Source organism: Cherax quadricarinatus, chromosome 36 (genome assembly GCF_038502225.1).
Source record: "Cherax quadricarinatus isolate ZL_2023a chromosome 36, ASM3850222v1, whole genome shotgun sequence".
Taxonomy (NCBI): Eukaryota; Metazoa; Arthropoda; class Malacostraca; order Decapoda; family Parastacidae; genus Cherax; species Cherax quadricarinatus.
The window spans coordinates 12,365,076-12,380,231 of NC_091327.1; the positions used below are offsets into that span (position 1 = coordinate 12,365,076).

Genomic DNA, 15,156 nt, shown 5'->3' on the forward strand with positions numbered 1-15,156 from the left:
ATACATTGTTTTGGTCTTTTGAAAGTGAGATCCTCTGATATTATCACTCCTAGGTCCTTTACATTAGTTTTTCACTCTGTTGTGTAGTTGGAATTTTTTATACTCTGATATAGTTTTAATTTCCTCACATTTTCCTTATTGGAGTAATTGAAATTTCTCTTCATTGAACTTCATGTTTTTTTTGCAGCCCATTTAAAGATTTGGTTGATGTCCTCCTGGGAGTTTGCAGTGTCTTTGATGGAGGACACTGTCATGCAAATTCAGGTGTCGTCTGCAAAGGAAGACATGGTGCTGTGGCTTACATCCCTGTCTTTGTCAGATATGAGGATGAGGAACAGGATGGGGGAGAGTACTGTGCTTTGTGGAGCAGAGCTTTTCGCAGTAGCCACCTCAGACTTTACTCTGTTTACTACTACTCTTTGTGTTCTGTTAGGAAGTTATAGATCCATCTACCAACTTTTCTTGTTATTCCTTTATCACGTATTTTGTGCGCTATTATACCACGGTCACACTTGTCAAAGGCATTTGCAAAGTCTGTGTATACTACATCAGCATTTTGTTTGTTTTCTAGAGCATCCAGGACCTTGTCGTAGTGGTCCCGTAGTTGGGACAGGCAGGAGCTACTTGCTCTAAACCCATGTTGCCCTGGGTTGTGTAACTGATGGGTATCTAGATGAGTGGCAATCTTGCTTCTTAGAACCCTTTCAAAAAATGTTATGATATGGGATGTTAGCGCTATTGGTATGTAGTTTTTAGCTATTGCTTTACTGCCCCCCTTTGTGTAATGGGGCTGTTTGTTGTTTTTAGTGACTGTGGGATGACCCCCGTGTCCATGCTCCTTCTCCATAGAATGCTAAAAGCATTTGATAGGGGCTTCTTGTAGTTCTTTATGAACACGGGAGTTCCACGAGTCTGGGCCTGGGGGCAGAGTGCATGAGCATGTCATTCATCGCCTTTTCAAAGTTATTTGGTGTTAAGATAATATCAGATAAGTTTGAGTCTACCAAATTCTGAATCTCTGTTTTAAAAAATTAATTTAGGTCTTCGACTCTTAGTCATACTGGGACTTGAGTAACTTGTTCATTTCCTTGCTGTTATCTGTGTAAGACCCATCTTGTCGAAGTAGGGGCCCAATACTGGATGTTGTTCTAGACTTAGATTTGGCATAAGAAAAGAAATGTTTTGGGTTTCTTTCAATTTCATTTATGGCTTTTAGTTCTTCCTGTGTATCTTATCTCCTGTAAGATTCCTTTAGCTTAAGCTCAATGTTTCTCTGACCAGTGCCTCCCTTTGTATTACAGATATATTGGCCTTTTTTAGTCGCTCTGTGATTCTTCGCCTTTGCCTGTATAGGGAGCGTCTCTCTTTCTAGTTTACATCTTCTCTTCCTTTTCCTTAAAGGAATATGCCTTGAGCATGTACCTCGAGTGCCACAAAGTTTTTTTTTTCTAGACATAGGTTTGGATCCATGTTACCTAGGATATCTTCCCAGCTTATTTCATTTAGGACATGGTTGACTTGGTCCCACTATGTGTGAATTTTCATCTGATCTGCCTCCTGGGATTAAACCTGCTACAGCATTATTTGTTACATTCCTCCATTTTAGGCATCTTAGGTTGAAATCCCCCAACAGCAAGATGTTTGGGGCAGGAGCTGGAAGATTTTTCTAGGCAGTGGTTGATTTTCAAAAGCTTTTCCTGGAATTGTTGGGAAGTTGCATCTTGAGGCTTGTATACAACCACAATGACAAGGTTTTGGTTCTCAATCTTTACTGCCAAAATATCAACAATATCATTTGAGGTGTTTAATAGTTCCTAGCATATCAGTGACTATGACCTACAAGCCAACTCCCTCTTTTGCTTGTTCACTCTGTCGCATCTACATAGGTGATAACCTGGGATCCATATTTCATTGTCAAAGTGATCCTTTATGTGGGTCTTTGTGAAAACCACGAACATTGCTTTTGACTCTGTAAGCAGTCCACTGATGAAAGGTATTTTGTTGTTTGTTGTTGGCTTTAGACCCTGTATATTTGCAGGCTCCCATATCCCTGAACGTGATACAGTCAGGTTTCTAGGCCTCCTCTTTGACCGTAGGTTATCCTGGATACCTCACATTACCTCTCTGAAGGCAACTTGTCACAACCGGCTGAACCTTCTTAAAACACATGCTCATCTTTCATGGGGAGCTGATCGTCGAACTCTCCTTCACCTACATTCCGCCCTCATTTTATCGAAACTTGATTATGGTGACCAGATCTATTCAGCGGCCTCTCCTGCTACTCTCTCTAGCCTTAACCCCATTCATCACCAAGGATTACGTTTATGCCTTGGTGCTTTTCGCTCTTCCCCTGTTGAGAGCCTCTATGCAGAAGCAAACGTTCCATCCTTATCCAATCGCCGTGATGCACATTGCCTTCGCTGCTATGTACGCTCTCATGATCTCCGCAATCCTTCCATTTATAGAATGGTCACCGATATTAGTAGACATTATTTGTTCGCCGCCCGTTTGCTCCGTCCCTTCTCCCTTCACCTACATTCGCTCTTGTCTTCTCTTCAATTACCACCTCTCTATGTTCATGTAGCATCTCACTTTTCTCTACCACGTTGGGAAGTTCCAGCTGTTCGAGTCTGTTTTTTCTCACTCCCTTGCTCAAAAGCCCAACTGTCTATGGTAGCTTCCCGCTTTCTTTTTCTTGACCACTTCCACTCTCATTCTTATGCCATTGCAGTGTACACAGATGGCTCTAAGTCTTCTGACAGCGTAGGATTCGCAGCAGTGTTTCCAGACAGCGTCGTACGAGGGCATTTACTATCTTCGGCTAGTATCTTTGCTGCTGAATTGTGTGCCATTCTTGCAGCACTAATCCATATTGCATCTATGCCTGTGTCATCATTTGTGGTTGTCTCAGACTCCCTTAGTGCTTTACAGGCTATACAGAAATTTGATACACCTCACCCCTTAGTCCTCCGTATCCAACTTTGGCTACACCGCATCTCTACCAAGCAAAAAGATATTGTTTTTTGTTGGGTCCCTGGTCATGTTGACATACAGGGCAATGAACAGGCAGACACTGCTGCGCGGTCAGCAGTACATGACCTACCAGTTTCATATAGAGGTGTTCCATTTACAGACTATTTTGCTGCAGTAGCTACCCACCTTCACACCCGTTGGCAACAACGTTGGTCTACCCTACTCGGTAACAAACTTCAGTCTATTAAACCGAGTATAAGTTGCTGGCCGTCTTCTTGTCACCAGTGCCGAGGTTGGGAGACTGCTCTCTCCCGTCTCCGCATTGGCCATACTCGTCTTACTCATGGATATCTCATGGAGAGTCGCCCTGCTCCTTGGGAAAAGTGATCACAAATCACTTAGTTTCAATATATCATGGAATTACCCAGATAACTGCAATCAAATCTCTGTCCCAGATTTTCGCTTGGCCGACTTCATGAGACTGAAAAATTACTTGGGTGGGCTAAATTGGGATGTCCTAACTATGGGTCAGGTAGGTGATCTTGGTTGCCAATATAATGTTTTTCAGAGCATAGTTCTAGCTGCCCAGACAACTTTTGTTCCGAGTAGGGAAATTAGATCTAACAAAAATGATCCCAAATGGATGAACAATAGATTAAAACATCTCATTGGTCAAAAGAGAGGCATATATAGGCGTATCAAAAGAGGGGATGGGCAGTTAAGAAATCAATATATTCAATTAAAGAGAGAAATAAAGAAAGGAATAAGAAAAGCAAAAAGAGATTATGAGGCTAAGGTCGCAGGGGATTCAAAGACTAACCCAAAAGGGTTCTTTCAGGTATACAGAAGTAAGATTAGGGACAAGATTGGCCCACTTAAGAGTAACTCTGGTCAGATCACTGACAGTGATAAGGATATGTGTGAAATTCTAAACACCCACTTCCTTTCAGTTTTCACCCAGGAAAATACTAGCGATATTCCTGAAATAATAGATTACGTAGAACAGGATGATAATAAACTATGTATGATTGCGGTAACTAGTGACATGGTCCTCAGACAAATAGAGAAACTAAAACCTAACAAATCCCCAGGTCCTGATGAACTGTTTGCAAGGGTGTTAAAGGAATGTAAAGAGGAACTTAGCATACCCTTGGCTAATCTTTTTAACATATCACTACAAACTGGCATAGTGCGTGATAAGTGGAAAATAGCAAATGTAATACCTATTTACAATGCAGGTGACAGGTCCTTGGCTTCAGTCTATAGACCAATAAGCCTTACCTCCATAGTGGGAAAATTTATGGAATCAATAATTGCCGAAGCAATTCGTAGCAGTCTTGACAGGCACAGATTGATAATGATTCTCGACACAGTTTTACAAAGGGGCGTTCCTGTCTTATGAATTTACTAACTTTTTTCACTAAGGTGTTTGAGGAGGTAGATCATGGTAATGAATATGATATTGTGTATATGGACTTCAGTAAGGCTTTCGATAGAGTTCCACACCAGAGGCTATTGAGGAAACTTATGGCACACGGAATAGGAGAAATTTTTCCTGGGTAGAGGCATGGCTGACAAATAGACAGCAGAGAGTTTGCATACATGGGGAGAAATCAGAATGGGGGCACGTCACAAGCGGTGTTCCTCAGGGGTCAGTGTTGGGCCCGTTGTTGTTCACAATTTACATAAACGACATAGATGAGGGAATAAATAGCGACATAAGCAAATTTGCTGATGACACCAAAATAGGCCGTCCAATTCATTCTAATGAGGACATTAGAGCACTCCAGGATGATTTGAATAGACTGACGCAATGGTCGGAGAAGTGGCAGATGCAGTTTAATATTGACAAATGCAAAGTTCTAAATGTTGGACAGTTAAATAACCATGCCACATATAAACTAAATGATGTAGATCTTAATACTACCGATTGCGAAAAGGATTTAGGAGTTCTGGTTAGCAGTAACCTAAAACCAAGACAACAGTGCATTAGTGTACGCAATAAAGCTAACAGAATTCTTGGCTTCATATCTAGAAGTATAAATAATAGATGTCCTCAGGTTGTTCTTCAACTCTATATATCCTTGGTTAGGCCTCATTTAGACTATGCTGCTCAGTTCTGGTCACTGTATTACAGAATGGATATAAATGCTCTGGAAAACGTACAAAGGAGGATGACAAAGATGATGCCATGTATCAGAAATATTCCCTATGAGGATAAACTGAGGGCCCTGAATCTGCACTCTCTTGAAAGGCATAGAATTAGGGGGGATATGATCAAGGTGCATAAATGGAAAACAGGAATAAATAAAGGGGATGTAAATAGTGTGCTGAAAATTTCCAGCCAAGACAGGACTCACAGCAATGGTTTCAAGTTGGAAAAATTCAGATTCAGGAAGGATATAGGAAAGTACTGGTTTGGTAATAGAGTTGTGGATGAGTGGAACAAGCTCCCGAGCACAGTTATTGAGGCTAAAACGTTGTGTAGTTTTAAAAATAGGTTAGATAAATACACGAGTGGGTGCGAGTTGGACCTGACTAGCTTGTGCTGCTGGGTCTGGTACAGTGCTCCATCCTTGAGTGGGGATGACCAGACTGGGTGGGTCATTGGGATAATCCGGGGGGTGGGTCATGGACCTGCTCCGCATGGGTCAGTAGGCCTGTTGCAGTGTTCCTTCTTTCTTATGTTCTCTGTGAGAATTGTCAAGTTCCATTATCGGTCAGCAATATTCTGTTAGACTGCCCACTTTATCAACGAGCACGCAGAATTTACCTCCAACGTCGTCTTCGCTCCGCTGCTCTCTCTTTACCTTCCCTTCTCACTGATGGACCCACCTTTCATCCGGACTCTCTCATGATGATACCTTCAGCCCTTTCTACCTCGATCTCTTGCTACCCTCTACCCTGCGCTATCCCCTACCCCGCTGTTTTCTGTAACCTACTGATCGCCCCTTTCCCCTTCTGCCGCCCAATACCCTCGCTTTCTTTCCTACCCTGCAGCACTGTATAGCCCTTGTGGCTTAGCGCTTCTTTTTGATTATAATAATAATAATAATTAAGTACAATTAAGTACAGTGGACCCTCGCCTAATGCTATTAATCTGTTCCTGAGAGCTCAACGTTAGGAAAAATTATCATTAGGCAAATTAATTTTCCCCATAAGAAATAATGGAAATCAAATTAATCCGTGCAAGACACCCAAAAGTATGAAAAAAAAAATTTTTACCACATGAAATATTAATTTTAATACACACAAACTGAAGAAGACATGCACAGTTACATGACACTTACCTTTATTGAAGATCTGGTGATGATTGATGGGATGAGAGGAGGGGAGAGTGTTGATGGTGTTAGTGTTTAGAAGGAGAATCCCCTTCCATTAGGACTTGAGGTGTCAAGTACTTTTCTGGGGTTACTTCCCTTCTTTTAATGCCACTAGGACCAGCTTGAGAGTCACTGGTCTTGTCGCACAACGTATCTGTCCATAGAGGTCTGTACCTCTCGTTCCTTTATGACTTTCCTAAAGTGTTTCACAACATTGTCAGTGTAATAGTCACCAGCACGGCTTGCAATAGCTGTCTGAGGGTGATTTTCATCCATAAAGGTTTGCACTTCAAGCCACTTTGCACATATTTTCTTAATCTTTGAAGTAGGCAACTTCTTCAATTTCTCTCTCCCCTCCTCCGAAGCAGTTTCCTCAGGTGTGGCTTCTTGCTGTTGAACATGATCTAGCAGCTCATCAGTGGTTAGTTCTTCATTGTCCTCCTCTGCCAACTCTTCCACATCCTCCCCACTAACCTCCAACCCCATTTTCTTCCAAAACAGGCCTGTTTTGCCACGATTAAACACTTGTTCAGGTTTCAGTCCTTCACTGTCTTTGTACTCCTTGAATTCATGCACATATTTTTCAGCTGCTTTGTGGTCCGAACTGGCAGCCTCACCATGCCTTATCACACTATGTATGCCACTACACTTCTTAAATCTCTCAAACCAACCTTTGCTGGCCTTAAATTCACTCACATCACTAGTTGCAGGCATTTTTCTAATTAAATCATCATGCAACTTCCTAGCCTTTTCACATATGATCGCTTGAGAGATGCTATATCCTGCTATCTGTTTTTCGTTTATCCACACCAATAATAGTCTCTCAACATCTTCTATCACTTGCGATCTCTGTTTCGAAAACAAAGTTGCACCTTTGGCAAGAACAGCTTCCTTGATTGCCGTTTTCTTGGCCACAGTAGTAGCGATGGTTGATTGGGGTTTACTATACAACCTGGCCAGCTCAGAGACACGCACTCCACTTTCATACTTAGCAATGATCTCTTTCTTCATATCCATAGTAATTCTCACCCTTATTCCTGTAGGGTTGGCACTAGAAGTTTTCTTGGGGCCCATGGTCACTTATTTTGCAGGTGAAATCACTAAAAACGCTGTGATAATACGAAATGTTCCGATTGTATGCTTGGATGTGACCACGGAGGCTGGCTTGTAAACACTGCCACCCGTGGAACAAGTGAGGCTAGCTCAGGCCGCACATGGACGCGTCTTGGACGAATCGCATTGAGCGAGTTTTTTAGCGCTAGGCGAGGCAAAATTTTTGCGTTAAAATGTATCGCTAGGCGGATTTAATGTTATGTGATGCCATTGTTAGGCGAGGGTCCACTGTACTGGAAATGGCTTGAAACTGAGCTCAAAGTAGCAGAAATGTTAAATTTTTGCCGATGTTCAAGAGTAAACAAGTGACCTCAAGTCTAATACATGACAGCTGGTGGGTCTAATATACATTCACAAATGTGGTGATATTATTTATACAATTATTACAGTGTTGCATAACAGTAAATCTTCTATTTTTGGGTTTGAATAAAAATTCATTATGTGAATAAAAAATCAAAATGGAATTCATTAGTAAAGCCTGAAAACGTAACTAATGAACAGAGAAAATGTTAGTTTAGTGCCAGGAATGCATGCATTGTTTAATCTGGACCCTATTTTGAAACTGGAATATTTTGAACTGTGCATTAAATTGGTCAAATTACCAATTTCCAGTCACTTCATTTTGTTGTTGAAAAAGTTGACTTGGCGATTTCTTGTGCTCAATCGATAGAATAGAAGTAATACTAGTGAAATAGCTAAGAATTTGGTTGACTGGAATGCTGTAATTGCCCTGAAATGGGAGTCAAAGTTGGCAAAATCGCCGATGCGTAAATATCGCCGACACATAAAAATTCGCGAGAACATAATTTCGTCAATTTTCCGTCAAATTTCATACTTTTTGTTTTATTACCTTCAGAAAAAGATTCTCTACCATTTCATAAGAAAAAAACAAAATTATTTTTTCAAAATTCTTTAACCCTGGTGGGCACTTTGAAATTTGGCCTCTGGACCCTGAAAGGGTTAAAATACACACAAAATCAAGGCCAATTTTTTAGTAAAAAAAATTTTTTTCAAAAAATATATTGGCATTACAATACAATTTCATTTTACCTCTATTGGCAGTTTCAGGATCAAGGAATAATTACAGATGGTTCTGTCAGGTTAAAGACAGTAGTTTATTTTCACCTAGTTGAAATTTTGCAAGAGGTGAAGTAGTGATAAACTACTGTTCTATTACATTATAACTTTGGATTACACCTAAATTGCTGGAACAGTTGATGGTCCTTGACCTGTACTCCTTGGATTGCAGGTGAGAAAGATACATGATAATAAACACTTGGAAAATCGTAGAGGGACTAGCATATGCAAATCACGCCCTATGAAAGCAAAGGACTCGGCAAGCAGTGCAACATCCCCCCAGTGAAAAGCAGGTACTCCATGAGTATGCTAAGAGACAATGCAGTAAGTGTCTGGGGCCCAAGATTGGCCAACTGCCTCCCAACAAACATAAGGGGATTACCAATAGACCCCTGGCTGTCTTTAAGAGGGAGCTGGACAGACACCTAGAGTCAGTACTTGACCAGCCAGGCTGTGGTTCATATGTCGGTCTGCATGCGGCCAGCAATAACAGCCCGATTGATCAGGCTCTGATCCACTGCGAGGCCTGGTCATGGACTGGGCTGTGGGGGGCGTTGACTCTCGGAATACCCTCCAGGTATACGTCTAAGCATTTTGTTCTATACATATTTGTCTTATTCTTTGATGAATAACTTGTAATACTGTAACAGAGTAATAATGTGGTGCCATTTATTTACCTTACACTAGAAGAAAAGGGCGAATCACCCACTTCTTTCCTCCCATCGTCATGATAATCTGTCAATAAAATACACATCAATCTTAAATTCTAGGTCTACAGAAAAAAAACTGAGATGACCTGATAAAATTTTACTGAAGCCAAAAATAACAAAACTAATTGTGGGATCATTGTAAGTTTCTAATGGCATGCAAGATTAACTACAGTTATTACCCCTGACATTCTATGAAGGGGTATAAATAACAGTCGATACAATGCCAGCGAATGGAGTGAGCTTGAGATAAAAAAAAATCATGCTGTTGACAGGTAACACTGCCAACTGACATCTGCCATATGCATATGTCAAGCAGCATTGGGTTAGGTAACACAGGAACAGTGATGTTATTCATGGCCTCTACACCATAACCTTTACAGTAAATCTTGTTGGAAAAACATTTTGGGGTATTGAAACAAGGGTTTTCAAACATTGATAGACTTGCATTAATTTCACACACACACTTAAAAGTAATAATATTGCAAGGGGAAGAATTGTGGAAGAATCAATATTCCAACCTGACTTCTTGAGAGCAGCACTAATCACATCACCAGTAGTGCACAAATAAGAACTTGTGCTTGTCCATCGATTGTGATAGGCTTAGCTGTTGCTCCAATTACTTTACAGGATTCCTTGTTCCTGTCAGTATAAACTGAAAATTTCATTTGTGATAATGATGGGACTTAAAATTATTTGGCTGTAATCCAAAGTAGTGGCACCATAGAAAAAACTAAAGGATGTTTAGATCACTTTCTCTTGTGAAAGAAATACTGGTTTGAATATCAACCCGACTCTTCCTTCCTCCTTTTCCACTAAATCAGTCTTCTTGTTCCTACTGCTATAAGATATATAAATTTGCATTTTGATGGTCTATTTAAAAGGCATGATAAAGTTGGCCTATAATACAGGCCTGTCCTTATGTTGTATGTCTTTCATGAACATTTCAAGGGCAGTGCCTTGATGCCAGTGAAGGTCTCTTAATCGAGCATATTGGAGTTAACCTTGTTTCCTTGGATTGAGCCTGACTGCCTCATCACCCAGGTGCTGTATGACCCCCATTGGGTTTAACAATTTCCATCAAAATACAGTGGACCCTCGACCAACGATGGCATCGTCTAACGTTAAATCCGACTAGCGATACATTTTAACGCAAAAATTTTCCCTCGACTAGCGCTAAAAAACTCAACCAACACGATTCGTTCCATTCGAGACGTGTCCACTTGTGGCCTGAGCGCGCCAGTGTTTACAAGCCAGCCAGCCACAGCATTCCCATCCAAACATACAATCGGAACATTTCATATTATCACAGCGTTTTTAGTGATTGCACCTGCAAAATAAGTCACCCTGGGCCCCCAAGAAAGCTTCTAGTGCCAACCCTACAGCAAAAAGGGTGAGAATTACTATGGATATGAAGAAAGAGATCATTGCTAAGTATGAAAGTGGAGTGCGTGTCTCCGAGCTGGCCAGGTTGTACACAAAACCCCAATCAACCATCGCTACTATTGTGGCCAAGAAAACGGCAATCAAGGAAGCTGTTCTTGCCAAAGGTGCAACTATGTTTTCGAAACTGAGATCGCAAGTGATAGAAGATGTTGAGAGACTGTTATTGGTGTGGATAAACGAAAAACAGATAGCAGGAGATAGCATCTCTCAAGTGATCATATGTGAAAAGGCTAGGAAGTTGCATGATGATTTAATTAGAAAAATGCCTGCAACTAGTGGTGATGTGAGTGAATTTAAGGCCAGCAAAGGTTGGTTTGAGAGATTTAAGAAGCGTAGTGGCATACATAGTGTGATAAGGCATGGTGAGGCTGTCAGTTCGGACCAAAAAGCAGCTGAAAAATATGTGAAGGAATTCAAGGAGTACATAGACAGTGAAGAATTGAAACCTGAACAAGTGTTTAATTGTGATGAAACAGGCCTGTTTTGGAAGAAAATGCCAAGCAGGACCTACATTACTCAGGAGGAAAAGGCACTCCCAGGACATAAGCCTATGAAAGACAGGCTTACTCTGTTGATGTGTGCTAATGCTAGTGGTGATTACAAAGTGAAGCCTTTATTGGTGTATCACTCTGAAACTCCCAGTGTGTTCAGGAAAAACAATGTCCTCAAGGACTTGACACCTCAAGTGCTAATGGAAGGGGATTCCCCTTCTAAACACTAACACCATCCACACTCTCCTCTCCTCCCATCCCATCAATCATCACCAGATCTTCAGTAAAGGTAAGTGTCATGTAATTGTACATGTCTTCTTCAGTTTGTGTGTATTAAAATTAATATTTCATGTGGTAAAATTTTTTTTTTTTCAGTACTTTGGAGTGTCAGGAACGGACTAATTTGATTTCCATTATTCCTTATGGGGAAAATTAACTCGACTAACGATAATTTCGACTAACAATGAGCTCTCAGGAACGGATTAATATCGTTGGTCGAGGGTCCACTGTATTAGTAATAATAACAATTATAATAAGGATTTATGAATTTCATGTATTAAAGTGTATATAATTAAATAATTTTTAAAATAGCAGTGTCAATGAGATTAACAAACAATTGCTCATTTTTTTCCAAAGGTCCGTGAAGCTATGCGGAAGGATGCCGGTTTTCGAGTGTGGATCATGTTCTTCTTGATTGTAATGTCATGTACAATCCTCTTCCTTGATTGGTATAATGGTTGAGAATATAAAATATAACTACAGATACATTCATTTATTTGCATACTAGATATGTACCTCATTCTGTGAATGAATAAACTGCAAAGATTTATTTGAGAATTTAGTAAGAATAATACAAAGGTCAAGAAAATAATATAAGCATTGATTCATTGAAAATTAATATTGTTTATGCAAAGATGATCAGCTTAATTGCTAAGTATAAATGCAGTGGACCCCCGGTTATCAGCCATAATCCATTCCAGAAGGGCGGCCTAAATCCGAAAAGGCCGAAAAACCGAGTAATATTTACCATAAGAATTAATGTAAATACAGTTAATCCGTTCAAGACACCCAAAAATATTAACAAAAAATACAGTTTTTAAAGATTAACTATAGTTTTACATGCAGAAAACATTGAGAAATAAATATAAAGCACAAGTTTTAATGATAAATGAACATTACATACCTTTATTGAAGACTTGTTGGTGTATTGAAGAAGGTGAGGAGGGGATAGGGAGTTGAGAATCCCCCTCCATAAGGACTAAAAATATCAAGGGTTACTGCCCTTCTTTGTCATTTACTGCCACAGTACATTCATTACTTACCTTAAAATATTTGTAGTCAATGTAGGGCGAGAGGTGAGTAGTATTTATTTGTAGGAAGATAGTGTAGGCAGCGGTAGATGTAGGTACACATATGTAACAGTCCCCCCTGGGCTACACTACACAGCCATATTATTACCATGTTCACTGAGTTTAATTGTTTCTAAAATATACCTTTAGATGCCATCATAAACAAAGGGAGGAGTAATGAATAATTCATGCCGAGAATTGTAAACAAATGCGTATGAAGGGCGGTGACTGGGCCAGATGCCAGATTCACAGTTTCTCTAACGTTGACTCAGAGAAAATGTAATGTTTACTCTCCACCCGACTCACCGCTCAATAGCATATAAACATTTCATGTTTATATGCTATGTAATGTGTTACATAATTCTGAAGAAAATATCATAGATGGATTGATAAAAATGTCTATATTAGCCTAAAATGAGACATTTAATGTGCCCAAGAGTGATTATTATTAAACATACATCGCATATAAACATTGCATTTTTTTATATATACTATGTAACATGTTTCTTTGGGCCCATGGCGGCTTATTTCGCAGTCACACTCAATAAACAACCACAGAAAAACAATGGATTATAACGAAATGTTTGGATGAATGCGTGGCGGAGTGGTGGGCGGACGCGTCCAATACGGCCAATTTCAGAGTTGCAGGCCGAAATCCAGGATAGAATTTCGGCCATAAAAGCAGCCAAAATTCGAATTGGCTGATATCTGCACCCAGCCAATATCCGGGGGTCCACTGTATTGATTGTTAAATTGCTTCAAATTTCCAAAATTTTAAAGTATTTAGCTAATATATACATACGTACTATATATTCTATCTTGCATTAACCCTTTAACTGTCGCAACCCCAAATCCTGAAGTGTCTCCTGGTGTCAAAAAATTAAAAAAAAAAAAAAAAAATTCTTATGAAATGATAGAGAATCTTTTCCTGACGGTAATGACACCAAAAGTACGAAATTTGATGGAAAACTTACAAAATTACGCTCCCGCGAAGTTAGCAATCTCTGCGATGTATATGCTTCGGCGATTTTGCCGAATTTGAACCCTATTTTCAGCCAATTCCATTGTTCCAGTCGACCAAACTCATAGCTAATTCTTTAGAACTCCATTTTTTCTATCAGTTGAGTACAAGAAACTGCCCATTGACCGATTTCAACTACCCAATAAAGTGGTCAGAAATTGGCAATTTGGCCAATTTCATGAAAATTAAAAAAGATGCCAATTTCAAAATAGGGTTCAGAATAAATAATGCAGACATTCTTGGCACTAAAATAACATATCCTCTGTTCATTAGTCACATCTCCAGGCCCCTCTTATATTACTCTTGCTTTCTGTTTTGATTTTTTATTCACACAAAAAATAGAAGATTTACTGTTATGCAGACTACTGCATTATTGTAAAAATGGTTTAAATAATATCAGTGCACTAGTGAAAGAATATTAGACTCCCCAGTTGACGTGTATTGGACGTGTGGTGTGATTTGCTTACTCGAACATTGGTAAAAATCGAACATTTCTGCTACTTTGAGCTCATTTTCAAGGTCGTTTTCATTGTGAAACTAATCAAAATCATCTCTACTTCTGTAATATGTTTCCCATTCTATCAGTTGAGACCAAGAAAACGAGAATACAACCATAAATACTATAGGAAATTACAATGTACACCTCAAAGTCGGCATTTTAATCCAAAAACACGGTCAGAGTTTTTTTTTTTCCTCATTATGCACTGCGTGCTGCAGGATTTTTTTTATACAGTGCACACTGACCACACAAACCCATTCTCTGACATGTGGGCCTACCAGCTTTCTCCTGCTTGATTTTAAGCCGCTAGAATTATTGAGTATATATACGTCCGAAACACTGACTCATAAGATGTATATATACAGCCAAAACAGTCAAAGGGTTAAGTGTTGTCATATCAAAAATAAAAAAAATGCTTGAAAATCTGTGCATAAATAACCAAATCATTCATATTTTCACCTCATATTTACTGTACTATGCTTAAGTAGAAAGCACCATTTTGTAATGTCACAGCAAAGTCTTGTACTAATAACAGAAACAAAGGTAGTGAAAAATGTAATAATTTAAAGTTCCTTTAATAGAAAATCTTGAGGAAATAATATTGAAATGGGTATTGATGGAAAAATATAAGTAATATAGATGTAAGAATCTTTGTTTCAATATTTACCATACAGATTTACAGAATTGCATTCACAATGAATTTATATAAAATGGTTTGGACCAAGAACTTTTGAGTTAACTGATATTTTTTTGTGGGGATTTATGTTGTAGAACTGCAGTGTAATTTATCCAATCTAATAATTAATAAACATTACTATAAACCTTATAGATAAAACATTTTATTGTTGTATCAAAATATGGGAAGCTAATTTCTCATCTCTGTCTTTGTCTTCTTTACTAAACCACATTTTCCAAATCATGCATCAATGACTGTATTTTGCGGTATATAAGATGCACCAAAATTTTTTCTTTCAACACACTGGCTGTATCCCACCTAGGCAGGGTGACCTAAAAAGAAAAACTTTTTTTTTTTTTAAATTTAGCAATTTATACAGGAGAAGGGGTTACTAGCTCCTTTCTTCCAGTATATTAGTCACCTCTTAAGACATGCATGGCTTATGGAAGAAAAATTCTGTTCTACTTCCCCATGGGAATAA

The 15,156-nt window shown here is 39.2% G+C and overlaps 1 protein-coding gene across 4 annotated transcripts in view; it reads left to right on the forward strand.

Annotated features, from left to right (window-relative positions):
• Syx18 (syntaxin 18) overlaps window positions 1–14,832 on the forward strand; it is a 67,517-nt gene extending 52,685 nt beyond the window's left edge. For all 4 annotated transcript variants that reach the window (XM_053780280.2, XM_053780281.2, XM_053780283.2 and 1 more), the window contains one exon: window positions 11,767–14,832. In XM_053780280.2, the coding sequence (XP_053636255.1) occupies window positions 11,767–11,871 (105 nt within the window). In that variant the 3' untranslated portion in view covers window positions 11,872–14,832. The remainder of the gene's footprint in view (window positions 1–11,766) is intronic.
• The last annotated feature ends 324 nt before the right edge of the window (window positions 14,833–15,156 follow it).